General features: G+C 37.9%; 2 protein-coding genes and 1 long non-coding RNA gene across 5 annotated transcripts in view; 1 reads left to right on the top strand and 2 right to left on the bottom strand.

Annotated features, from left to right (window-relative positions):
• LOC307016392 (exostosin-1) overlaps positions 1-27,702 on the bottom strand; it is a 431,895-nt gene that overhangs the window by 213,865 nt on the left and 190,328 nt on the right. The gene's annotated exons all lie outside the window — the stretch shown is intronic.
• On the bottom strand, positions 1,504-3,835 carry LOC307016490 (protein FAM200C-like). Its single transcript, XM_079645604.1, has 2 exons — positions 2,502-3,835; positions 1,504-2,263 (listed from the first exon to the last, which is right to left on the bottom strand). Exons 1-2 carry the CDS (start codon positions 3,192-3,194, stop codon positions 1,787-1,789), a joined length of 1,170 nt encoding a protein of 389 aa, XP_079501730.1. The 5' UTR covers positions 3,195-3,835; the 3' UTR covers positions 1,504-1,786.
• LOC307016934 lies at positions 13,018-20,611 on the top strand. 3 transcript variants are annotated; one of them, XR_013801971.1, is made up of 5 exons: positions 13,018-13,101; positions 16,479-16,509; positions 16,860-16,942; positions 17,197-19,559; positions 19,814-20,611. It is a non-coding gene; the product is annotated as an uncharacterized lncRNA (long non-coding RNA). The 3 variants fall into 3 exon arrangements; XR_013801972.1 differs by having other exon boundaries at positions 13,062-13,101; positions 16,866-16,942; XR_013801973.1 differs by having other exon boundaries at positions 13,087-13,101; positions 15,952-16,942.

Genomic DNA, 27,702 nt, shown 5'->3' with positions numbered 1-27,702 from the left:
TGAAAGGCGCCTTATAAAATAAATGCATTATTATTATTATTATTATTTAGTTGTCAACTCAGATGTGTAGTTACTTATAGAAACAACGTTTTTCCTGTCCTTAACTTGCACGTTTTTGACTTATCATTAAAGCTAACCTGAACCTTTATAATTTAAGGTATAGACAGATACTTTCGGTTAATTTAGAAATATTGTCAAATATCTAAGGATTAAAGGTGGGGTAGGTAATTCACTTCAGAAACACTTTTTGTTATATTCCATGGAACGCTCTGAACATCCCGATAGCAATGAATATATTAAATGTTTTGAAAATAAATACATTAAAAAATGTCATCTGTGGAAGCCGTGGCGCTGTAAAAAGCACGACCAATCATTATAGCCGGCCTGGCTAAAATAACTGGATGGCCTACCTGCCTGTCAGCCTCCCATCTCGTAAACAAACTTATCTCGTGCTTATAAACTCATAAACTTATCTCGTGCCCTTTTTTCTGCTTGTGTACTTTCAAATTCTAGCGCACTCAAGCTGGTTTCTCCATTCTTACCTACCCTAATGGTGCGGTTGTCTTATGTTGGACAAATCATGATATTGTTTTGAGTCTTATTGAGCTGCTTTGTGATTTAAATAAAAAGGAAATAGGGTGCATTTGAGAAGTTTATCCTTTTTTTGTATTACTTAAAGAAAGGCATTAAAAAATAAGTTGAGTTTTGTTATCAATATTACATCCGCAAAATCTTAATGAATGTTGACTAGAAACAACATTTTTCCTGTCCTTAAAGTAGGATTTTAACCAATTTAGAAATGTTGCAGAAAGTTCAAACCAGTTTTCCAGACCGTCTTAATAAATTAATGTGATTTATGTAACAATCACACAGAGAAATGTTAGTGTGCACCCACATGCCGTATATTTCTGTCTATGCAGAATACCGATGCACAACCATGTGTTCTTTTTACCAAACGTATTTGTTTTAATTGTACATGTGTTGTACTGCTGTTCAAACCATTACTCTAATTATAATAAATCTGCAAGGCAAAATATGTCTTACTCAAAAGATAATTCTGAATTATCTTTGTACTTTTTGAACTTAATTGAGACTACATTGAACAAATAAAAAAAATGCTAGGCTTTCTGACCCATTCCTCTAGGGTCAGTTAGCACATCTTTTTGGTCAATGATGATTCGTATTTTTTTTTAACACAAAGACCATCCAAAGGCAAACAAGTATTCGGTCCCTGCTGTTTAGATATTTTTAGTTAAGACCACTTTGTCCTCTGCACTTGACTCCAGGAGCATTTGGAAGCTACAGTGCTGTTGTTGCACTGGGATCGATTCTAGGTGTGAGGCTTTAGTGCAGGTGTTCTCAACCTTTTTTGGGCCAGCGCCCCCCTGTCCATTATCCAGGTCTCTTACCGCCCCCCATCAAAAAAAGTAGACTTATTTTCTTCCCTGAATACTAATGTTGACTAAAATCCTGTGTTATATCATTTAAAAAGAATGTCACTGAATGCCAAATAATAGATTTGATTTAACTGGGCAGTTGGAATATCATTATCATTAGTTTACCAGAGAGCAGAAAAGCCATGTGAATGTGAATAAAAATTATATTTATGAGTGTTAAACAAACTCAGACAAGAGCAGAGAATACAAACAGACTGCTACGGAACAGCAGCAATTTCACACATGTCCAGTGCAGAACAAACAGTAGGCTACAAAACTGTACATTAGGCCTACAGAACTAACAGGTCGGAAAGGTGTTGCATTTCGCCAAATTGCGGGGGGGGGGAAGGTTAGTGTGAGCCCTGCGCTTGGTGGTTCTCCGCCAGTTTCTTCACTGCGGGTTGCAGAGAACTTAGTTTCAGTCGCAGTGCACCTGAGGCCGTCAAGTTCAAGCGATTGCGGTACTTGGACTGCATGTGGAGGACCTGGCTGAATCCCTGCTCCACGAGGTATGTGGTTGGGAAAGCCAGAAGAAGCAGCCTCGCTTTCTCCCAGAGAGCCGGGTAACGCTGAGAGTATTTGACCCACATGTTGCCCCAGCCAGAGGTGCGGAAAATAGCCTGGGCCTCATCGTCACTCTGGATGTCGATGAGATGCTCCTGTATTGCTAGCTCGCATTCCGCCACGTCCGCCTGAAAGGGCTGCACCACCCAGGTGGGAACATCGAGGTCCAAAAGATCTCTGAAGCGGATCTTCAAATCGGCATTCACCATCCTCAGGTGGTCTGTGTAAATGAGAAGGCGCTCATCGGTAAGAGCCTCAGACACCTGCAATGAGTATAACCAGGAAATTGTTATCGGTGCAGAATGTTACCATCCGATTTTAAACTGGTTATTTTATTGCTAATTAGTTTACTAATTGATGTTTCTTTATTCTCATAATACATTCAGAACATAAGTTATTTATACTAACCAGGAACACAAATATAGTGTTGCATAGAGTAGCCTACATTTATTACATGTATTATTTATTATTATCATTATTTAGTAGCCTAGGCTAGATCACCTTGGTCAACAGCGGGAAATGAGCAAACTGCCTCCTGCCTATGCTCTGCCGGTATAGATCCAGCCTGGAGGTGAGACTGTGGATGACCGCCTTGCTCTGGATCAGAGTAACTCCTTTTCCTTGGAGCTTCAGCGTGACTTCATTCATTTTGCCAAAGAAGTCTGTGAGGTACATGATGTCGCAGCGGCTGGATGACACCTGTTCTCCGAGAGCTGCATCCACCTCCTCCAGGAACTCCACGATAATGTCAAACAGCTCACAAAAACGAGCAAGGCAGTTTCCTTTTGAGAGCCAGCGGACATCAGTGTGGAGAAGAAGACGCTCAAAGGTCTCATCATTTTCCTGAAACAGCTGTCGGAACAATCTGTTATTCAGGGCGTGGGCTTTTATTTTGTTTATTGCCTTTACTGCAACATTGAGAGACTCGTGGAGAGGTGGACTTTTAGATTTGGCCACAAGGTTGTGGCGGTGCAAGACACAGTGGACTGTGAGGACATGTGGGACCTGCTCCTTCAGCAGAGTGGTGAAGCCACGGTACCTTCCAACCATGGAAGGGGCGCCGTCAGTAGCACATGCGAGGATGTTGTTGATCGGGATTGACTTATCCTGTAGATAAGCATCCAGTGCATTAAAAATGGTCTGGCCCTTGGTGTCTGTGACCAGATATTTGGAAAATAAAAATTCCTCAGCCATCTACTGACTGTTGGAGGTGCTATAGCGGACATAGGCCATCAACAGAACATTGTTGTCAGAAGTGGTTGTCTCATCCAGCTGAAGGCTGAATGGAGTTTCCCGCAGGATGGCACACAGCTGCTCCTCTGTATCAGCACCCATTTCATCAATCCTGCGTGCTACGGTGTCATTACTGAGTGGGATGGATTTCAGCACCTGTGTGGGATCACGCTCCATCACAGTAGATATGACCTTTTTGATGGCAGGGAGTACCAACTTCTCTCCGATTGTGAACGGCTGCCCACATTTGGCTATCAGCAAGGAGATGTTATATGACGCTATTAGCCCGCTGTCAGTCTGGGTGGTCTTCCTAGCGAAGAGACTGCTGATGGTGCTCCTACCATGTTTCTCTTTGAGGGCCTGGAAGAACGGACGCTCCTTATCTGCCTTATCCGGGTGGATCTTGGTAAGGTGCTCCTTTAAACGTGAGGGTTTCATTCCCTCATCGGAATATACATGTTCGCAAAGTAAACACATTGGGAGTTGTGCATTGGTAGGAGACGGTATGAAGCCATAGCTAAGATATTCAATAGAGTACTGTCTGCATTTTATCTTTTTCGAGGCCATTCTGCTTATGTGATATGATTTTTGTTGTTTCATGATGCTAATAGTTAGGGGGGGGTAGTGTCACGATAACGCTAGAGGGCTAGCTGGTGACATGACAAGACATCGTGCCGGGAGCGGACCGGAAGTCGTTGTAATTTTGAACAAACATAGCTCTGTGTGGAGCAGCCTGGCTAGCCAGCTCTTCCATGTCGTAGCAGACATAGAAACGGGTATTATTTTCATAAACTGACCACTTAGTTCGAATCTGTTAGTGGAATTTGTCATATCAAAACATATCAAAATGTAACAAACTGACACAGATTATTAACAGTCGCGATCCCAAAATTACAACGACTTCCGGTCCGCTCCCGGCTGCTTTTTGTAGGGTACGTTCGTAAATGCGCTCAGAGCGCTCCGAGAGTCCCCGTTCCACAGTCCAGAGCTCACAGCTGGGTGCTCTGGCGGAACAGACGGGTTGTCCGAGCGGACTGACCGTTCGTGCATTTACGAACGTACCCGTAATAACACTGCTGACAGCTGACCAATCGCAAGCAGAGTTGTGGTTTCCTATAGCAACAAAAGATGCTGACAGCAGCTTTTTGTACAGGAAAAGACGCTGTGGCCAGCGTTTTTCATGACAAAAAGACATTATTCGTGAACGCCCCCCAAGAACACCTCAACGCCCCCCTTTCAAAAATATTGCTTCCAGCGCCCCCCGATGTTCTCTGAACGCCCCCTGGGGTGCGGTACCGCCCCCGTTGAGAACCAGTGCTTTAGTGCTTTGATCGAGGGCAGCGTCAGGAGAATACCTTTGAGAAAACTGGAGCACCCAGAGGAAACCCACGTCAGCCGAAAAAAACCTGGTGGGTTTCAAACTCGGTACGTCCTTGCCGTAAGACACATTTCAAAACATTAGCTACCAAGCCCTATTTTTACATGATTTCTGGCCTCCTGGAAACTTTGCATATGTATATTTCAGAAAATCTAACGCTCCATGATTAGAAAAAATACTGTGAATGGAGATGTGTATCATTATGCATGCAGCAGAGAGTTGGATGACTCAGTATGACAGGGCGTATGGTCAAAGAAACAGGACTTCTCTAAAGCCCCTGTCACACTGTCCTGAAATTGACACCAGATGGACACACGATAAAGGAAATGTTCAAATTCGGCTCTGATCGTAACAACATCGGGCCATTCTTGAGGGCATCTTAAGCCATCGTATGACCGCCGGTGGAGTTTCTCAGGCTTGGGCAGCAACTTTGTGAGCGGTGGCAAAATCTTTGGCATGCCAAAAAATTGCCGAAGGACCTTGCGAAGGTTCATTTTCGTGCTGAATTTGTGTGTCCATTCTGCCCTTCGTAAGGCCATCGTGAGGGGAATCTTGTCAAATCGTGTCATCTTCGTCTTTACTTCGTCTGATCATCGGTGCCATCGGGCATTGCTTCGCCTCACAAAGACAATACGATGAAAACAAGAAGCTGCCCGATTGTCTTAGGAAGGCAACACGACTACGTGAAGCCCTCACAATGCCGTCGTGTAGCCATCGTATTATACTACGATGACATCGAGATTGCATTTATTGCACAACAAAATCATGTAAACATATTATGTAAATAACCCAATTTGTGTTCTGTGAAACTGAAAAGGATATAACATTGTTTTTATTACTTTCGTTGCAGTTGTATGTCTTAAATGTAATTTAGGTTAACTTCCTGTTTTACTGCTTTTATTTTTGAAGACGAGTTTACGCTGTTGACAGGAAGTTGTTACTGCTATGGAAACAACATGACGAAGATAAGTAATATCTTCTACTCTACATATAAAGACGGAGAAAGTAAAGAATAAAGTGTATGTTTAAATGTTAGCACCCCCCGAAGAGGCACAAGCTCTTACGTTGAGTCTGGATACATTCTAAATAATCAGTAAAGTCTACGACCATATTTTCGTGTGTGGTTCGGGTGCCATCGTGTGGCCTTCTGTAGGCATCGTACTTGCTTCGGCTGTTGCTTGGCTGTTGACCAACTTCGGGGCCATCTTCGTGCGAAATTCACAATTCCATATTTGTGTGTCCATCTGGTGTCAATTTCGGGACAGTGTGACAGGGGCTTAAAAAAAGCCAAGGTTACATTTCTCTTCTTCAATATTGAAGTCCTATAGTTAAAACATGCATCATTTTTTAATTAAACGGCTTCAACGGACCACAACAAAGGTAACTGAGCACTCCACACGATAACATCAATAAGAGCTGTATAACACCAAATTTAAGAAAAAAAGGCTTTTGCCTAAACCAGCATCTGTAGCACTCCACACACTGTTGTACAAATGAAAATCTTCAAATCATCAAAGTCAGTTGTACGTAATATGTTCGGTGTTTGCTGCTTCCTCTGAAACATGTGAAGAATTGTTATTTGCTTTTTTCATTATTCTCACCAAAACATAATGGCAATAACTGACCATTTGATAGTACATAGAGTCTACATTATAGACAAAGATTAAGCACAAGGTCATACACATGTATTAAGGGGGGGATGTCGTATATTCACTCAGTACACACATCTTCATAAACCAAAGAAACTGTAGGCACTTTAGAGCACAGGCTGCAACTATGTGGACATACCGTAAAGACAAACAAAAAAAATCTATATGTATATATAAAATCTATATAAAATCTATATATGTACGTGTAAGATCATAAAAATAGCCTAACATTTTGTATTTTTCAATATATACTTTAAGTTTCATTCAAGTGAAGTTTTACAACTCTCCACACCATTTTATGTCAAAAGTAATGTTAGCAAGTGCCAAAGTATAGTTTCTTGTATATTTTCATAAATGTGGGTGAATTCGTAACAGTAAAAACAGTCCAACATAACTGCAAACCAAACCAGCCTGTCCTCCTACAAAAAACGACCAAATAGGTTGATTGTTCAGCAGCCTATTACGACCCATAGTCACGTTTTAAAGTGTAGCACCTCTAGTGGTCGTGTAAGAAACAACATGCTCCCGTTGATTGCAAACGCTCCGGAGGGTCGTTTATTCACAAATAACCCTCTCTGGAAAATCCTAAATTGTAGGATAGTTTGGCCATTAAAATGCTTTTTGATTACATTCCTAGCAAGAATTGTATGTACTTTTAAAATCTACGTCCAGTGGATGTGTAGGATCTATAGTTTGATAGATATTACGAAGATGATTTGAGGTCCCGCCAGGAGAACGTGTACTACGTATTCACGCAGCGTCCATATAAAGTTGGCGTCAACCCTCGCGGGCTGAAAACAGTATTTCCGGTCTAGAAGTTTTCATAATAATATCAAACATAATTACTATTAACTTTATTGTGAAATTGTGAAATACAGTTTCAGTCTCTCGATTTGAAGCTTATGCATTGTACCATGAACTTGTATAGACCTGTAACAGTCTACTGCATGAGGAGTTGGAAAGGTAGTTTCTGAAGATATTACAAATAACACACAGCATACAATGCCAGAACAACTTTGTATAGTGTAGGACACTTATGTATGTATAACATCTGAAGATGTGTAGTTTTATTTTGTGTACTACGTATTTACGCAGCGTCCATATAAAGTTGGCGTCAACCCTCGCGGGGTGAAAACAGTAAACTGTGTAAAATCACAGACAGAAAGGCATATCCCAGTGTTGTAGTCAAGTCACCAATTCACGAGTCCAAGTCACTCTCGAGTCACCATTCTTCGAGTCCGAGTCCAAGTCCGAGTCACCAAGGGAGAGTCGTAGTCGAGTCTTAGTCCAAGTCCGAGTCAACTAAGAAGAGTCCAAGTCAAGTCTGAGTCACAAGTCTTCATGTATTAATCTTTGTGGATATATGTGTTGAAATGTAGCCGCTCCTCTACATTGCTTTCATACTGTCATGTTATACTAATGTGTCTATTGAACTGCTGTGACGCCAGTTTGGCTACAATTCTTGTAATAGGTGCTATACAAATACAAAGCTTATTACTAATATTACTATTATTATTATTATTATTATTATTATTATTGTAAATGACCTTTAATATGTCTAACTATATTTAAAATGAGTTACCATTTAGAGAAGTGATTATATTTGTATGCCAATATTTTGTTATGGTAAAGTTTTCGTTTTGCACTTTTATTTTGATAGTAATAAGATCGGGACTCTTATTTTTGAAGGAACTTTTACCGGAAGTCAATGGACAACGTAGCAGTGTAAACAAACATATGTATAATGACGGATAGATGACGAAATAAATTAACATATACTAAATAGTTAAATTGGGTTTTTAGCACCTGGCTGATAAGGGCACAAACTCTTACGTTGGTAATGATTGTATAAAAGCAAGGGTGATCAATAAACAGATACCATTGGTTAGAGAGTCCGACCATCATTCAGCCGGGGACGCTACAATTATTATAGTGAATGTTTACATTCTATCAATAAAGATTATGCCCCAGAAAGCACATGGCTACTTAACATGCAAAATGACGTCATGTGCTTTTGTGTTATCGGCTGCATCTTTATTTATTGATTAGATCACGTTACTCTGATGATAGTGTTCAAGACAGACTATATGTCTGAACTCGATCCTTAGAGTAATGTGTTACGGAGCCTTCTCTTCAATATTTTTTCCACATAACGAGTATTTTGTGCTGCTCTTTTCCAATGTGGAAGCAGAATGTGTGAAAGCATACAGGACGATGCGGGGTGTGTCTCTAGACATCTTTAGACTGGAATAGCGGGGCCCAGTACGTGAAGTCGCCTCACAGGTGCACACGCGATAGAGGACATCAGACTCCAGAGAAAACTTGCTCGAGTCCGAGTCCAAGTCGGAGCGTCAATGTACAAGTCGAGTCCGAGTCATCATGGGGGGGAAAATTCACGAGTCCAAGTCCAAGTCATCGTGCGCGAGAATTCACGAGTCCAAGTCCGAGTCGCGTCAATCAGTGCGCGAGTCCGAGTCGAGTCACGAGTCCCGAAAATCGGCACTCGAGTCCGAGTCCAGGACTCAAGTACTCCATCTCTGGTATATCCGTAATTTAATGGTAAGCCATTGAAATTGTGATTCCATAGATGTGTCTCCCATCACCCAAAACCCCTGACTATTCTCTCAACTCAGTATTTACATTCTTATATTCAAAGAGAATCAGTAATATCTATAAAAACTACAAGTCCCTTTCTATCAGCTGTGCACCGTTATGGTGTAAATATAACCTATCTATGAATTGGATCAAATATAAAAGTCAGCCGAATTACTATTGATACTGCTAGGAGACGTATTGTGTGAAAATAAATGGAAGATGTTGTTTAATTGCTGATACATTTATGATCCACGTCACATATTCAGTTTCGGCGGCATTTCTTCCAGTTTGTCCAAAGGTCTTCTCATCAGGGCTCTATAAATAAAGAACTATGGCAGATGTGTAATATTTAATGCAGCCGAACTGTGTATTACAATGCCGTTATGTGATGACTTCCAAAGAGAAAAGCAAGCACACTTGAAATAAAGTATTGTTTTTTTTTTTTATGTTTTCGGATTTCGTATCGCATAAACACCATATCCCAATGTGCATTGAGGCTAAAACATCCAATCACCAAGCTTGAACGGTAGCTGAGGATTACAGCTAAGTAGATGTTTTAGCATCAAAACCTCTGAGAAAAGAAATGTGTCTCTCAGAATCGAAATGGAAAAACCTATGGGAAAAACACAAAAGCATTGTACACAATTTAATCCAATTAATGTTGTGTAATTAACAAGGATAAACTGAAGTTTTTAGTGGATGAGTGCTGCAGATATAGCTTTGAAATAATTTGACAGTGGGGGGAATACGGTTTTATTATGAAAACTTCGAGAACGGAAATACTGTTTTCACCCCGAGAGTGTTGACTCTAACTTTACATAGACGCTGCCGTTACACATTCTCCTGGCGAGACCTCAAATCATCTTTGTAATATCTATCAAACTATAGATCCTATACATCCACTGGACATGGATTCTGAAAGTACAAATACGTCTCGCGAGAAATCTAATCAAAACCCATTTTAATGGCCAAACTATCCTACAATTTAGGATTTTCCAGAGGGTTATTTGTGCATATACGACACTCCGGAGCGTTTGCAATCAACGGGAGCACTAGAGGTCGAAAACTTTAAAACGTGATTATAGGTCGTAATAAGCGCTTGAACAATCAACCTATTTGGTCGTAATAAGGGCTTGAACAATCAACCTATTTGGTCGTATGAGTTGGAGGACTTGTTGAACCAAACATAATGCTTTACTTCAAATAAGAAGTTGCAACGTTGAGTCATTTTTTCCATCTTCTACATGCACAGTGATTAGCATGTGAGGATAAAAACCCATTTAAATGCATTGACGCTGGAAAAGCCCAACTCGAAGCCTCATTCTTTAAAGTAACACTAATAAGCGGCATTTCCCCCCCCGTGATTATAACTGTTGGTGCGGTAAAGCGCTTACAGAAAGTTTCTTGCTCAACATTTGGGTGTTGGTCGAAGAGTCCATTTAACACTAGAACCGCCAGAGGTCGCTGTATACCTAAAACCGCCAACGGGTAAAATGTACCCGCTATAGATTTTCAAGGTACAATGTTATTTTATTTATCATACAAAACAGTGAGTTTTGATCGCACAGGGATGAAACTTATACCAATAGAATCTGTGGACTCTCAGCTTTTCATATGATATAGGTTGTGCAGATAGCATGAAGTTTAAAATATCGCTAAGAGTGCTGATTTAAATACTTGTTGTTAGACTTGTGTTTTGTTTAGGTACACATCTCTCTATCTCTCTCTATCGATATATCTGTAATGTTCTGTTATATGAACATATAATTGTCTACATAAATAGACGACGCGGACTAATTCTCTCATTCCGAGTGTCCATCTTTCTTCAACCGGCACGTAACCTGCACACATGCATTACCTCCTCAACGTGAGCTCAGTCATCCAAGATCTTGTATTCTCCAAGATGTTACACTATCTATAACTATCTATCTGTCTATCTCTCTCTCTATCCATCTATCAATATATCTATCTATCTATCTCTCTCAATATATCTCTCTATCTATAAGGAACCGCAGTAGAAAAAAGGCGTTGCTATAGCAACACGTGATGTTTACGCTGCATTTTTTATGAGGTAAATATTACCAGCTGGCGGATATAGGTATAAATGGCAATTTATTTGGCGATTTTTGCAATCTGACTTCATATTGACAATTGTTAACAACAGAGGGTGCTACATAACACACCTTTAGGAAAAGTCACGGACTGGGAGACTTTAATATGTTATTGAACAAAAGTTACATACAATCAAAAAACAGCTGCGGGTAAAATTTACCCGTTGGCGGTTCTAGTGTTAATGTGTTGATTGCTGATAAATGTTCTTACGCAGTCACGATGACTTGACATCTGATACGATCTTCACACTTCCCCCTTCCCAGCTAGCTTGTTATGTTGCATAATTGTAAACACAATGATGAAGACCTTGACCATTTCCCTATACTGGTGTTTTGAAATGCCATAGTCACGCTGGTTTCACAAACTGTTTTTCTGATGAACAAATCATATTTACATTTTCTAGAACCTCTTTAAAACAAGTTATGAGGCAAGACTTAGTTAAAGACTGCTGACAACATGTGCGTTTTTCATGTATTTGAATTTAACGGTGATGTGAATCTATCTTGCACTAATATTTTTCACATTCTATGTACAATTTTGCACTTATGTAGATTCTCAAATATTGAAGTGACTGTTATTTTGTATATATTGATTGTTGTGTTTTTATGTAGGTCTTAATGTGTGCACATATCAAAATGTGTCTTTGATTCTGTTACATACATATTTGCACACATATTTTTCTATACATTTGTTTTTATATTCGGGATTATGGGAAATGGCATTTCGATCTCTGTCTGTACACACAAACTGGAAGATTGACAATAAAGTTGACTTTGACTTTGACTAATATGAGTGTCTACTTCGGATTGAACCTATAGACATACATGACCCTACTGTATGCAAGTTGTTTTCTTTGTTAACCCTTAGATAAATAAGTGGATCTTTTTGGACCCGGTGAGGTGGTTTTCTTCAAGTATTTTGTAATTAATTTTTTTATCATTTCATATTCCAGCTATTCCTCAAAAAACATGTTTTGGATATCACGCCATTCACATTTTAAGAAATTGTATTGTTAGTATTTCTACCCCAAGTTTCCATAAATGGGTTAAAAATGACCCGCATGCATTTCCTATGGAATCCTCTGGGAACCTTTGATTCTTATCACCTGTGGCTGTCAGGATTACATTCACTGTAGACCACACAGACTACATCACAAGTGACACCTCGCAGGAAGATTATTTTACACAGCAAGTTCTGATACCTGTCAGTATAATAATAATAATAATAATAATAATAATAATACATCATTATATTTTTATAGGGCTTTTCAAGGACTCAACATCGCTTTACAATATAAGGGAAGGTTAGGGTGGGGGGTATAGGGCTATCAAACTTGATCAACCGGCATGTATTGATGGGGGGGGCTATGAGTAGACAAGAGGAGAAGAGATGAGTTTTGAAAAGGGACTGGAATACTGTGAGGTTCTCAGAATAGCGGAGATCTTTGGGACAATATGTTCAAAACCTTTTTTTTCAAAATGTAAAAAAAAATTCTAAAATAATAAATTGTGAAAAATTAAATATAAAATATTTCTAATGTGAACCAAAATATAATACTAAATATGATACAAGTGATTTTCTTAACCGAAATGACAAAAATGGCATAAAAACACATTATTCTAATACGGGTCCTTTTAGACCCACTTATGTAAGAGGATAGGGTCCAGTTACTCGTGCATCTAAGTTTTAACAATGGTCAAATAAAATATAGAAATAGAACAAAATAAATAAAAAATGCATCTATAGCTTCATTCTGAGACTACTTAACTATTACAGGGTTTAATATCACCTGTAGGTCTAAAAGTTACACTAATAAATTGAAATTCTGAATTTAACATTTTGTTTTTTTGAGGATGACCAATGAAACCATTATGTGTTCCGTATTTTCTCACATATTGATTGTGGGCTTTTGATATGACCCTATTTGTTCTACTTAAAATTAACAGTAACGTGACAGATGGAAGTGAGACTCCAACCACTTTAGGAGAATAGCACGTTAAACCCACCACTGCCCTACCCACTAAGTGACAGTGACTGTTGGTACAAAAGGTCCCATTAGCTGTTCATATCACAATTGACACCTTTGCAGTCCTTGAAAACAGTCTTTTGACTCTGAAAATCAATCTGTTGGAAGGTAAAAAGCTAATATTTCATCTTTATTTTGACTTGAATTCATGCAAAATCATGTATGTGACAGCTAAGACAGTTATTTGAACATTAAAACACTTTGCTGTTAGCTTTAATTAGCTCAATATTCATAGAAAACTAATTTATACAAAGTATACTCAACAGAAAATGAAGTAAAAAGTATCTAGTATATGGAAGTTCAGACGAGTACAAATAAAAGTGCAGAGTCATGGTTAACTCTATATGTATTTTAGTTTTTTTAGGATGAAGTTGGTTATGATATTTCTTGTGCTGTCGCTGGTCGTCCTCATAATTAACTGTACTATAGAGCTTTAACTTAACTAACTTAAGTATACAAAAGTATTAGCATTCAAATATACTTGAAGTACAAAAAGTAAAAGTACTCATTCTGCACAATGGCCCTTTTCAGAATCATAAAACGTAGAATTATCTGCCAATTTGTACTTGGAACGTAACTCAAAAGTAAAAAGTACTCGCAGAATGGATCTTTCCACAGTATGATTTTATTATGGTTATTATTTCACCCTTTCTTCATACATGAAAGAGCATTTTAGTTTTTTAGTTTGTCAATATGGACTCCATTTACAGGACTGTCTCAGAAAATTAGAATATTGTGATAAAGTTCTTTATTTTCTGTAATGCAATTAAAAAAAACAAAAATGTCATACATTCTGGATTCATTACAAATCAACTGAAATATTGCAAGCCTTTTATTATTTTAATATTGCTGATTATGGCATACAGCTTAAGAAAACTCAAAAATCCTATCTCAAAAAATTAGAATAGTTCCTCAGACCAAGTAAAAAAAAAAAGATTTATAACAGCAAAACACAATCAAACATTTGAAAATGTCCATTAATGCACTCAGTACTTGGTTGGGAATCCTTTTGCACGGATTACTGCATCAATGCGGCATGGCATGGAGGCAATCAGCCTGTGGCATTGCTGAGGTGTTATGGATGCCCAGGATGCTTCAATAGCGGCCTTTAGCTCATTAGCATTGTTGGTTCTGGTGTCTTTCAGCTTCTTCTTCACAATACCCCACATATTCTCTATGGGGTTCAGGTCAGGGGAATTTGCAGGCCAATCGAGGACAGTAATGCCATGGTCAGTACACCAGTTACTGGTGGTTTTGGCACTGTGGGCAGGTGCCAGATCATGCTGGAAAATGAATTCCTCATCTCCATAGAGCTTTTCAGCAGACGGAAGCATGTAGTGCTCTAAAATCTCTTGGTACACAGCTGCATTTACTCTGGGCTTGATGAAACACAGTGGACCAACACCAGCAGCTGACATGGCTCCCCAAACCATCGCTGACTGTGGGAACTTCACACTGGATTTCAAGCAACTTGGATTTTGCTCCTCTCCAGCCTTTCTCCAGACTCTGGCGCCTTGACTTCCAAATGAAATACAAAACTTGCTTTCGTCTGAAAAGAGGACTTTGGACCACTGTGCAACTGTCCAGTGCTTCTTTTCCTTAGCCCAAGTCAGACGCCTCTTCCGTTGTCTTGAGTTCAGAAGTGGCTTGACCATGGGAATACGGCTATTGTAGCCCATTTCCCGGACACGTCTGTGAACAGTGACTTTTGATACCTGGACTCCAGCTTCAGTCCACTGTCTTTGAAGCTCCCCCAAATTCTGGAAGCGACTCTTCTTCACAATGCTGTTAAGGCTGCGGTCATCTCTCTTGGTTGTGCAGCGTTTCCTGCCACATTTCCCCCTTCCAACAGACTTTTTGTGGATGTGCTTTGAAACTGCACTCTGTGAACAGCTTGCTCTTTGAGAAATTTCTTTTTGTGTCTTACCCTCCTGATGGAGGGTGTCAATGACGGTCCTCTGGACAGCAGTCAGATCAGCAGTCTTCCCCATACTTGTGATTTAGTTTACTGAACCAAGCTGAGTGTTTTTCAAGGCTCAGGAAACCCTTGCAGGTGTTTCGAGTTAATTAGACGATTCAAGTGATTCGTTGAACACCCTACTAGTATACTTTTTCATGATATTCTAATATTTAGAGATAGGATATTTGAGTTTTCTTAAGCTGTATGCCATAATCAGCAATATTAAAATAATAAAAGGCTTGCAATATTTCAGTTGATTTGTAATGAATCCAGAACGTATGACATTTTTGTTTTTTTAATTGCATTACAGAAAATAAAGAACTTTATCACAATATTCTAATTTTCTGAGACAGTCCTGTAGAGGCTTGAGTAGATTAGTAATACAGTACTGCATTATACCGTATCATAATTTCAAGTGTTTTTAACACGAGAACCGCCAGAGGTCGCTGTATACCTAAAACCGCCAACGGGTAAAATGTACCCGCTATAGATTTTCAAGGTACAATGTTATTTTATTTATCATACAAAACAGTGAGTTTTGATCGCACAAGAATGAAACTTATACCAATAGAATCTGTGGACTCTCAGCTTTTCATATGATATAGGTTGTGCAGATAGCATGAAGTTTAAAATATCGCTAAGAGTGCTGATTTAAACGCTTGGTGTTAGACTTGTGTTTTGTTTAGGTACAAATCTCTCTATCTATCTCTATCGATATATCTGTAATGTTCTGTTCTATGAACATATAATTGTCTACATAAATAGACGACGCGGACTACTTCTCTCATTCCGAGTGTCCATCTTTATTCAACTGGCACGTAACCTGCACACATGAATTACGTCCTCAACGTGAGCTCAATCATCCAAGATCTTGTATTCTCCAAGATGTTACACTATCTATAACTATCTATCTGTCTATCTCTCTCTCTATCCATCTATCAATCTATCTATCTATCTATCTATCTCTCTCTCAATCTATCTATCTCTCTATCTATAAGGAACCGCAGTAGACAAAAGGCATTGCTATAGCAATACGTCATGTTTACGCTGCATTTTCTATGAGGTAAATATTACCCGCTGGCGAATATAGGTATAAATGGCATTGTTTTTGGCAATTTTTTCCATCTGACTGCATATTGACAATTGTTAACAACAGAGGGTGCTACATAACACACTTTCAGGAAAAGTCACGGACTGGGAGACTTTAATATGTTATGGAAAAAAAGTTACATACAATCAAAAAACAGCTGCGGGTAAAATTCACCCGTTGGCGGTTCAAGTGTTAAATGTCCAAACACAAAAGTGAGTGTTAATTTAAATGTGGTGGAGTAAAAAGTACAATATCTGCCTCTGAAATTTAAATACTAATGTAAAGTACAAATATGTCAAACAAGTACAGAAGAACAATACTTGAGTACATGTACTTAGCTATTTCCCACTGCTGCCCTTACAGAGGGCATCATCAATTTAAACATTTAAAACATACTTAAATTATTAAATGTTTGTTTTTGTTCCTTCTGTTTAGCTCACAAATCTGTTCGCAGGATGTCTCCAGGGTAAGCTCTGTTACTTACTGTTTATATCAACGTGAGAATTAGATTTATAGGAAAAGTAATGGATATCGTATATATCTTTATTCAGTCCTGCTGAATAAAGCTTTGATAAAAAAAGTCATCTCTGCTCTGTCGCTCTATTTTAAGCTCCTGTAACTTTATATCAACATTGTTTTTTAATGTAAAACACACACACACACACACACACACACACACACACACACACACACACACACACACAGGTGATCGGGGTTGAATCTGTTGTCATCGTTCCACAGAACTTGATATTGCAAAATTCAGTGTTGTGAAAAATATGCTAAATATATGTAAAGTTCCACCATACCTTTATAAAGACACAGGTTCGACAGAGAGTCACATCACTTCAAGATCTCACTTTGCACTCTTGACAAGCCTTTTGGTTCAGACTCTCAATCAGGTGAAATATTTTACATTTTTATATTACATTACATTACATGTTACTTGTTAGACGCTTTTATCCAAAGCGACTTACATACTCAATACTGTGTACAATCCCCACAGGAGCAATTTTGGGTGAAGTGTCTCAGGGACACAAAATTAAGTCTCTGGGATTTGAAAGATCATTGAATATATACTCTGACTTATAGCTGTAGTAAATTGGTGGATGAAATAGTTTGATTGAGTGACACATGTTGTGTTTTTGTTTTTCAGGATGAAGTGTGCTATGATGTTCCTGGTGTTGATGCTGGTGGTCCTCATGGCTGAAGGAACCAGTGGATATTGCAATTATCAGGGTGGCAATCATGCACATGGAAATCATGTCCATATTAACAATGGTAAAGTCATGCATTGAGTGGTAAAGTCACATTGTGTGTCCACTGAGAGTAAATGTATTGCTTTGGCGTTTTAGTCCATTCTAACATAAAAAAGCAAAAGTCCTTTGTGGGAATTTTTGACCCGCAAACAATTTGGTTCCAAACTAATGCAGAAATCGTTGTTATGTCGCATCACTTAAAGAGGCTCCATAATGCTTTTTAGGGTTTTTCCCTTGTGTGCTACTCCCTCTTCCAAATCAAATATTAAAACTCCAATATAATAATGAATGTTTATAAAACGGATTATCACAAACTATAATGCACAGTATCACAAAGAATAATGCATCGCACTAAACTTTTTTTTCTCTCTTTTTTAATTAGGTGGCATCAAGTAAGTTATTTTTCTTGATATTTCAATTATTTGAAGGTGCTTTTGATTCATGATTTGTTTTTATTTTTGTCTAAATTATTAATCTTCTTTCTCTGCAACAGCGGGAAGAAAGAACAGGAAGCGATGGAACAACGAGAGAACGACTTTGCCTGAGTCCATGATGGTCCATCTGATCAAACAAATGCTTTCTTCTGCTTTTCTTCAACAACATATGTAATCAACCTATCTGTTTTAAATTGATCTATTTGGAATAAATCTGCATTGCATTACAAAAATCAACCAACCCATCTCTTGTATTATTTTAAAGGAAAAATCTACTTTAAATCAGGATGGAAATGATGTGAATTGTGTGTTATGGCATTAATACAATCCCAACCTAGTTAACCCTCTGGAGTCTAAGGGTATTTTCTCGATTTTTAGATGTTTCCTTAAATCACCGTTTTAAATGTATTTTTTATAACATGGCACCCCATGTGTTGCATATATAAATGTTCAGGACAGTCTCTACTCTTGCTATAAATGCAAGTCCCTCACCTTAGAGCACTGAGTGATGAGATAACTGGCTTTAAAGCTGAACATTTGACATCAGATTTTTGGAAATCTTCAAAACACTTGTGAAAACACAAATGTACTCATTTCATCCAATTTTTGTGGTGTTTAGATTTGGTTCACCAAAGTCTTAAGTTGACAAAAGTAGTGAAATATATGGATTACACTGTATATAAATGTGTAATTCATGTCTAAAATGAAAAAAATGTATTCCTAGGAGCTTTACATAATAATAACCAGGTTTGGGAGCGTTACTTAGAGAGGACATATTATGCACATTTCCAGTTTCATTTTTGTATTTTGTGCCTCTTGATTCCGTTTTTTTGTGACTAAAATCTTTACATTCAACCCGTGTGGAAACAGGTCACTGATCCAATTGGTTTTGAAAAATGTAAAACATTGCATACTGTCCTGCTGAATAAAGCTTTGATAAAAAAAGTAATCTCTGCTTTGTCTCTCTATTTTAAGTTCCTGTAACTTTATATCAACATTGTTTTTTAATGTTTATATTAGCGTGTTTAGATCTGAAGTAAGTACATTTATGAAATAATACAAGATAATTACTCTTACAATGTCTGTTTCTGAGTGAAATTGTGTCTCTGAAAAATGTCCTTTTTTTTATGTGATCTAATACAAAACGTATGATTCCTAGTCACTGTGATGCATGGACTTCACAGACACCGCATGCATGGTTAGTGTTGAGAAATGCACAATGTGATTTTATTTATTATGATATTATTTTCTAAGATATACGTGAAAAACAATTTCTCGAAGCCTGGTTACACAATATTTTTAAACCAATACAATGCTTAGTATCTGGAAACAGCATGCACTGTCAAGCAAATGTAAAAGTTACTGAAAATAATGATAATGTGAAGAATTAATGTTTAACAATAAGAGATATTTAAGTACATTTTGTTGGTGTTATTTCACAAACACACACACACACACACACACACACACACACACACACACACACACACACACACACACACACACACACACACACACACACACACACACACACACACACACACACACACACACACACACACACACACACACACACACACACACACACACACACACACACACACACACACACACACACACACACACACAGGTGATCGGGGTTGAATCTGTTGTCATCGTTCCACAGAACTTGATATTGCAAAATTCAGTGTTGTGAAATATATGCAAAATATATGTAAAGTTCCACCATACCTTTATAAAGACACAGGTTCGACAGAGAGAGTCACATCACTTCAAGATCTCACTTTGCACTCTTGGCAAGCCTCTTGGTTCAGACTCTCAATCAGGTGAAATATTTTACATTTTTATATTACATTACATTACATGTTACTTGTTAGAAGCTTTTATCCAAAGCGACTTACATACTCAATACTGTGGACAATCCCCACAGGAGCAATTTTGGGTGAAGTGTCTCAGGGACACAAAATTAAGTCTCTGGGATTTGAAAGATCATTGAATATATACTCTGACTTATAGCTGTAGTAAATTGGTGGATGAAATAGTTTGATTGAGTGACACATGTTGTGTTTTTGTTTTTCAGGATGAAGTGTGCTATGATGTTCCTGGTGTTGATGCTGGTGGTCCTCATGGCTGAAGGAACCAGTGGATATGGGAATGATACATATTGCTATTGTCAGGTTTGGAATTGTGGAAAAGGCAATCATCAGGGTGGCAATCATGCACATGGAAATCATCATCATACTAACTATGGTAAAGTCACATTGTGTTTCCACTGAGAGTAAATGTATTGCTTTGGCGTTTTAGTCCATTCTAACATAAAAAAGCAAAAGTCCTTTGTGGGAATTTTGGACCCGGCAACAATTTGGTTTCAAACTAATGCAGAAATCGTTGTTACGTCGCATCACTTAAAGAGGCTCCATAATGCTTTTTGGGGTTTTTCCCTTGTGTGCTACTCCCTCTTCCAAATCAAATATGAGAACTCCAATATAATAATGAATGTTTATAAAACGGATTATCACAAACTATAATGCACAGTATCACAAAGAATAATGCATCGCACTAAACTTTTTTTTCTCTCTTTTTTAATTAGGTGGTATCATGTAAGTTATTTTTCTTGATATTTCAATTATTTGAAGGTGCTTTTGATTCATGATTTGTTTTATTTTTGTCTAAATTATTAATCTTCTTTCTCTGCAACAGCGGGAAGAAAGAGCAGGAAGCGATGGAACAACGAGAGATCGACTTTGCCTGAGTCCATGATGGTCCATCTGATCAAACAAATGCTTTCTTCTGCTTTTCTTCAACAACATATGTAATCAACCTATCTGTTTTAAATTGATCTATTTGGAATAAATTTGCATTGCATTACAAAAATCAACCAATCCATCTCTTGTATTATTTTAAAGGAAAAATCTAATTAAATCAGGATGGAAATGATGTGAATTGTGTGTTATGGCATTAATACAATCCCAACCTAGTTAACCCTCTGGAGTCTAAGGGTATTTTCTCGATTTTTAGATGTTTCCTTTAATCACCTTTTACATTTATTTGTTATAACATGGCACCCCATGTGTTGCATATCAAAATGTTCAGGACAGTCTCTGGTCTTGCTATAAATGCATGTCCCTCACCTTAGAGCACTGAGTGATGAGATAATTCGCTTTAAAGCTGAACATTTGAAATCTGATTTTTGGAAATCTTGAGACACTTGTGAAAACACAAATGTACTAATTTCATCCAATTTTTGTGGTGTTTAGATTTGGTTCACCAAAGTCTTAAAGGTAGGGTAGGTAAGTTTGAGAAACCGTCTCGATATCGCTAGAATTTGAAAATACACAACCGGAGAAAATCTGCCACTTCCTTATAGAGCCCCTCCTCCAACACACACAAACGCGCACATGACCAATGAGGGCACGAGATAAGTTTGTGCAAAGATGGAAGGCTGACAGGCAGGTAGGCCATCCAGTTATTTTAGCCGGGCCGGCTCAGATGATTGGTCGTGCTTTTTACAGAGCCACGGCTTCCACAGATGAAATCTTTTTATGGATTTTTTGTCAAAGCACTTCAGATATTCATTGCTATCGGGATGTTAAGAGCATTCCATGGAATATAACAAAAAGTGTATCTCGAGCCGGTTTCTCAAACTTACCTACCCCACCTTTAAATTGACAAAAGTAGTGAAATATATGGATTACACTGTATATAAATATGTAATTCATGTCTAAAATGAAAAAAATGTAATTCGAATTTTGAGTAAAATAGGTGTTTATCACTCTGCTTTCACCAGAGCAGGGACTGAGATACATTATAACTGAATAATGACTTCATATTACATACCAAGGTTCATGTGATGTGTACAAATACAAATTGAGCATTAGAACTTTTTTTTTCAACCAGCAATTTATTATAAATATGTTTTTTTCAACCAACTATTTATATAAGAAACTGGAACATTTCACTATTTACAATATTGAACATCAGAACTTTCAACCAACTATTCATGTAAAGACAGTGTCAAGGTCTTTGTCTGTCTTCCAAGACAGTGGGTCTGGCTGCTGTGTAGTTGGGGGGTCACGTGTGCTCTCCGAGACCTCCTTGCTGGCTGGGTTGATGGTGATGGCTGTGGCGGAGCCTTTGTGCTGAGGTGTATCTTGACCTGGTGGCAAGCACAGATGGAGGTGGAGGCAGCTGTACTGATGCTGGTCCACTGGTCCTTGGTGGTGATGGCTCTGGTGAAGGCCCTTGATCCACGGTAGATCTTGACCTGGGGGCAGGCACAGATGGAGGTTCTGGCTGCTGGATAAATGCTGCCTGTGGGCCGCTAGGCCCAGGCAGCTGTGAAACATCCATGTAAAACCAATTAAAATGTAGGACAATAATTACTACTAATTTCATTGAAGTAAAGTTCAAATAAAATGTTGCTCAAGCACAGATAACAATTCTCTCTCTCTCTCTCACACACAGGTATTTCCAGTTACTTTACATTCAGTATAAAATCATACACACATATACATACATCTGATAATAAAGTCTCATCTGTACAGGACAGTATGGTCAAATAATCACAGGCACACATATAAATAAATGTATGACAAAGTATAATCTGTACAGAGCACTATGATAGTAGTTGATGGCAAACATGTCTATAGCCACTGTAAATGTCTCCGTTGTGGGACGAATAAAGGATTATTTTAATCATCTATACATGTAATCTCACTTTTACACACCAAAATAACGTTTACACATAAAACACGTTAACACAGAGTAAACGTTTGCTGATGGAGATTCTATTTTGTCCCAAGAAAAGGTTCATGACTATCCATCAAAAGAAAGATCAATAAACCTACCCCACAAATTGGCAGTACACTATTACTGTAATATTCTCACTTACCCATGTCCAAATGGATCCTTGTTGTCCCTGTATTCTTCTTTTTCAGAAGAGTCGAAAACTTCAGGTTCTGAGGCTCACTGCTGCTATTGCGAAAAAAATCTCAAGCGAAGTCGGCAACTGTAAAGTTTTGTTCTCTCTCTCTTCCTGAGAAAGGAAGGTAAAAAGCTAATATTTCATCTTTATTTTGACTTGAATTAATGCAAAATCATGAATGTGACAGCTAAGACAGTTATTCGAACATTAAAACTCTTTGTTGTTAGCTTTTTCAGATTAAATTAGCTCAATATTCACAGCAAACTAATTTATACAAAGTATACTCAACAGAAAATGAAGTAAAAAGTATCTAGAATATGGAAGTTCAGATTAGTACAAATAAAAGTGCAGAGTCATGGTTAACTCTATATGTATTTTAGTTTTTTAGGATGAGGTTGGTTATGATATTTCTTGTGCTGTCGCTGGTCGTCCTCATGGCCGAACCCGGAGAGTGTTTTTTTAGACACTTTAAATCTCTGTGGGAAGGGGCCAGGACGGCCTGGAGAGGTAAATCAAAATTACACATTCTGTATTGATGGACCACAAATTAGGACAAACAGCAGGATCCGTCAACAATCCTTTTGTATAAACTGTCCATGAGTTTATCACTGTTTCCTAATTGACTGTCGTACTATGGTATAAGCTGTCGGGGCAGTATTCCTAGGAGCTTTACATAATAATAACCAGGTTTGGGAGCGTTACTTAGAGGACATATTAAGCACATTTTCAGGTTCATTTTTGTATGTTGTGCCTCTTGATTCCGTTTTTTTGTGACTGAAATATTTACATTAAACCCGTGTAGAGGTCTCAGTATAAGCCCAGACGTGGACTACGACCAAGCTCCGTGTTTTTGGCAGGACTGAATCTTTTCAAAAGCAAGACATATTTGTATGGAGGCACTTGAGATTTTGTGATTTTGGTCACTTGGTTTTGAAAAATGTAAAACATTGCATACTGTCCTGCTGAATAAAGCTTTGATAAAAAAAGTCATCTCTGTTTTGTCGCTCTATTTTAAGTTCCTGTAACTTTATATCAACATAGTTTTTTAATGTTTATATTAGCTTGTGTAGATCTGAAGTAAGTACATTTATGAAATAATACAAGATAATTACTTTTACAATGTCTGTTTCTGAGTGAAATTGTGTGTCTGAAAAATTTCCTTTTTTTAATGTGATCTTATACAAAACTTATGATTCCTAGTCACTGTGATGCATGGACTTCACAGACACCGCATGCATGGTTAGTGTTGAGAAATGCACAATGTGGTTTTATTTATTATGATATTATTTTCTAAGATATACGTGAAAAACTATTTCTCGAAGCCTGGTTACACAATATTTTTAAACCAATACAATTTTTAGTATCTGGAAACAGCATACACTGTCAATCAAATGTAAAAGTTACTGAAAATAATGATAATGTGAAGAATTAATGTTTAACAATAAGAGATATGTAAAGTTCCACCATACCTTTATAAAGACACAGGTTCGAAAGAGAGATTCACATCACTTCAAGATCTCACTTTGCACTCTTGATAAGCCTCTTGGTTCAGACTCTCAATCAAGTGAAATATTTTTACGTTTTGTTATTTAATGAAGTCTTTGGGATTTGACATTGAATATACACTCTGACTTATAGCTGTAGTAAATTGGTGGATGAAATAGTTTGATTGAGTGACACATGTTGTGGTTTTTTTTTTCAGAATGAAGTGTGCTATGATGTTCCTGGTGTTGACGCTGGTGGTCCTCATGGCTGAACCTGGGGAGGGTTCATTTTGGAGAAATGTCGGTCATGCATTGAGTGGTAAGGTCACATTGTGTGTCCACTGAGAGTAAATGTATTGCTTTGGCGTTTTAGTCCATTCTAACATAAAAAAGCAAAAGTCCTTTGTGGGAATTTTGGACCTGCCAACAATTTGGTTCCAAACTAATGCAGAAATCGTTGTTACGTCGCATCACTTAAAGAGGCTCCATAATGCTTTTTGGGGTTTTTCCCTTGTGTGCTACTCCCTCTTCCAAATCAAATATTAGAACTCCAATATAATAATGAATGTTTATAAAACGGCTTATAATAAATTATAATGCAAAGTATCACAAAGAATAATGCATCGCACTAAACCTTTTTTTCTCTCTTTTTTAATTAGCTGCCGAAAGAGTCCATGGGTAAGGTATTTTTCTTGATATTTCAATTATTTGAAAGTGCTTTTCATGCTAAATTTGTTTTATTTTTGTCTAAACTCTACGGATCTTTTCTCTCTCTGCACCAGAATGTTGACCGGGGAAGAACTTGAAGCGATGAAAGCGCAGGAAGCGATGGAACAACGTGCGTTCCAACAAGAGAATGACTTTGCCTGAGTCCATGATGGTCCATCTGATAAACAAATGCTTTCTTCTGCTTTTATTCAACATAAAAATGTCATCAACCTATCTGTTTTAAATTGATCTACTTGTCATTTGGAATAAATCTGCATTGCATTACAAAAGTCATCGATCTCTTGTATTATTTTAAAGGAATATTTATTAAATCAGGATGGAAATGATGTGAATTGTGTGTTATGGAATTAATACAATCCCAACCTAGTTAAAGACATGAAACACATTACAGGTGAAACATTGCAGATGAAATTGGTGTACAAATCATTCAGGTCAGAATCCATGACTACACCTATTTCTGTCATTTTCTGTTGTTTTTAACGTTGCCAACTGAAGCTCAGCGCTGGCTTTTATTCGTTCCTCATTGATTCCAAAAACAATTAACTCAGTTTTATATTTTTCATTTAAGAAAGATGGACAAATTCCATCATTGAGTTCTTCAATGCACTTACTCAGTGTTTGAATTGGATCATAGTCGCCTGGTGAATTTAGATGTTAAAGAGAAGAGGCCCCGGGATGGGGCCTTGAGGAACCCTAAATGTCATAGTTGTCAACTCAGATGTGTAGTTACTAGGGGTGCACCGAATGGGAAATTATTGGCCGAAACCGATACCGAAAATAGGAAACAGTTGGCCGAAAACCGAAAGCCGAAAGGCCGAAAATGATTAATAGAAATATATAATATATACAGTTTTTACCAATGTTGTTCAGCTACCTGATTATGGAAAAAGACATGATTATGGCAAAACTTAACTTAAATAATAATCACTATTATGGGTCCATAAAACATTTATTCAGCACTTTTGAATGCATACAGTACATTCATTCCAAGTGAAGTGCATTTTCTTTTCTCTGTAGGATAACTACAACAAAGTGCATTCAGAACAAAGCCAAGGTGCTTTAAAACTGCATAAACATCTAGGCCAGTAGGCCTACAACACAATAGTGTAAATAAAGACTAACAGCCAGGCCTTCAACAACAACAAATGCACCTATAAGTGCATGCATACAAATGTGCAAACTGGATAAATCCACATGAATGTAACTATTTACAAATGAAATTACAATTCAATTTCAAGAATCTGTAAATAAGGCTGTCTGTCCTCATAAGCAAAGTAGTAAACATTGTATAAAGATACATAAAGTGAAAACTGGATACAAAATCCACAATCAATTACAAATTAAATTACAATTTCAAGAATCTGCAAATAAGGTGGTCTGTCCTCATGAGCAATGTAAACAACATTGTATCATTTAGATACCGAAAGTACAATATATTGAACACTGTGCTGCTGTCATTTCCCCCTAATGATAACCTGAGATGGTGAATTATAACTCACAATGAAAATGGTTCAGGAAAGTGGGTATAGAGTAGACATGTAGAACTAGATAAGCTTATGATAAGCCAGCCTGGTCTACTTATTAAGGAAAAGTGGAAGGTTCTTTTTAATGAACAGCAGCTTCTCTGCTTTATCAGCCATAAGTCTGTTCCTCTTCTCATCAAGCACATGAGAGGCAGCGCTGAACAGTCTCTCGCTGTCAGTGCTTGTGATTTGATCTTACTCCGCATATTTGTCCGGGTGTTTTGATTTCAAGTGGTGGAGTAATCCCGAAGTGGTGAAAGTCTTTGCAGTTACACCCCCTCGAGAAATGTCAGCTGAACACGTTTTACAAATCGCAATCTGCGCCTCTTTCTCTGATATTTTTAAATATCTCCGAGCGCCAGACATGTTGGCTGTGAGCCAGCCGCGAGCATGGTCGCGCGCCGTGCTTGTCGCCGCCTTTTGATTACGTCATCACAACAACACGTTAGCTTACCAACGTAACCCTGTTCCCTGACATTCGGTGATATTTTTTCGGTGCTAAAACCCTTTCGGCCGAAAGCCGAAACGGCCTTTTTAACCATTTTCGGCCGATAATTTTCGGCGGCCGAATATTCGGTGCATCCCTAGTAGTTACCTATAGAAACAACGTTTTTCCTGTCCTTAACCTGTACGTTTTTGACTTATCATTAAAGCTAACCTGAACCTTTGAAATGTAAGGTATAGACCGATACGTTCGGTTAATTTAGAAATATTGTCAAATATCTAAGGATTAAAGGTGGGCTAGGTAATTCACTTCAGAAACACTTTTTGTTATATTCCATGGAATGCTCTTAACATCCCGATAGCAATGAATATATTAAATGCTTTGAAAATAAATACATAAAAACATGTAATCTGTGGAAGCCGTGGCGCTGTAAAAAGCACGACCAATCATTTTAGCCGGCCCGGCTAAAATAACTGGATGGCCTACCTGCCTGTCAGCCTTCCATCTCGTGCACAAACTTATCTCGTGCTTATAAACTTATAAACTTATCTCGTGCCCTTTTTTCTGGTGGTCAAATTCAAATTCTAGCGCACTCGAGCTGGTTTCTCCATTCTTACCTCCCCTAATGGTACGGTTGTCTTATGTTGGACAAATCATGATATTGTTTTGAGTCTTATTGAGCTGCTTTGTGATTTAAATAAAAAGGAAATAGGGTGCTTTTGAGAAGTTTATCCTTTTTTTGTATTACTTAAAGAAAGGCATTGCAAAATAAATTAAGTTGTTATCAATATTACATCCGCAAAATCTTAATGAATGTTGACTAGAAACAACATTTTTCCTGTCCTTAAAGTAGGATTTTAACCA

This window comes from Notothenia rossii, assembly GCF_949606895.1.
Source record: "Notothenia rossii genome assembly, chromosome: 8".
In the NCBI taxonomy this organism is placed as follows: domain Eukaryota; kingdom Metazoa; phylum Chordata; class Actinopteri; order Perciformes; family Nototheniidae; genus Notothenia; species Notothenia rossii.
The sequence above is the reverse complement of the archived record's forward strand: the minus strand, read 5'-3'. Positions and strand labels throughout refer to the sequence as shown.

What these genes read in the sequence shown, in the direction of transcription:
- LOC307016490 (XM_079645604.1), bottom strand. Translation starts at nt 3,194, where the DNA reads ATGGCTGAGGAATTTTTATTTTCCAAATATCTGGTCACAGACACCAAG. An exon ending in ATTTCCCGCTGTTGACCAAG is followed by an intron (nt 2,264 to 2,501) that starts GTGATCTAGCCT and finishes TACTCATTGCAG; the next exon opens with GTGTCTGAGGCTCTTACCGA.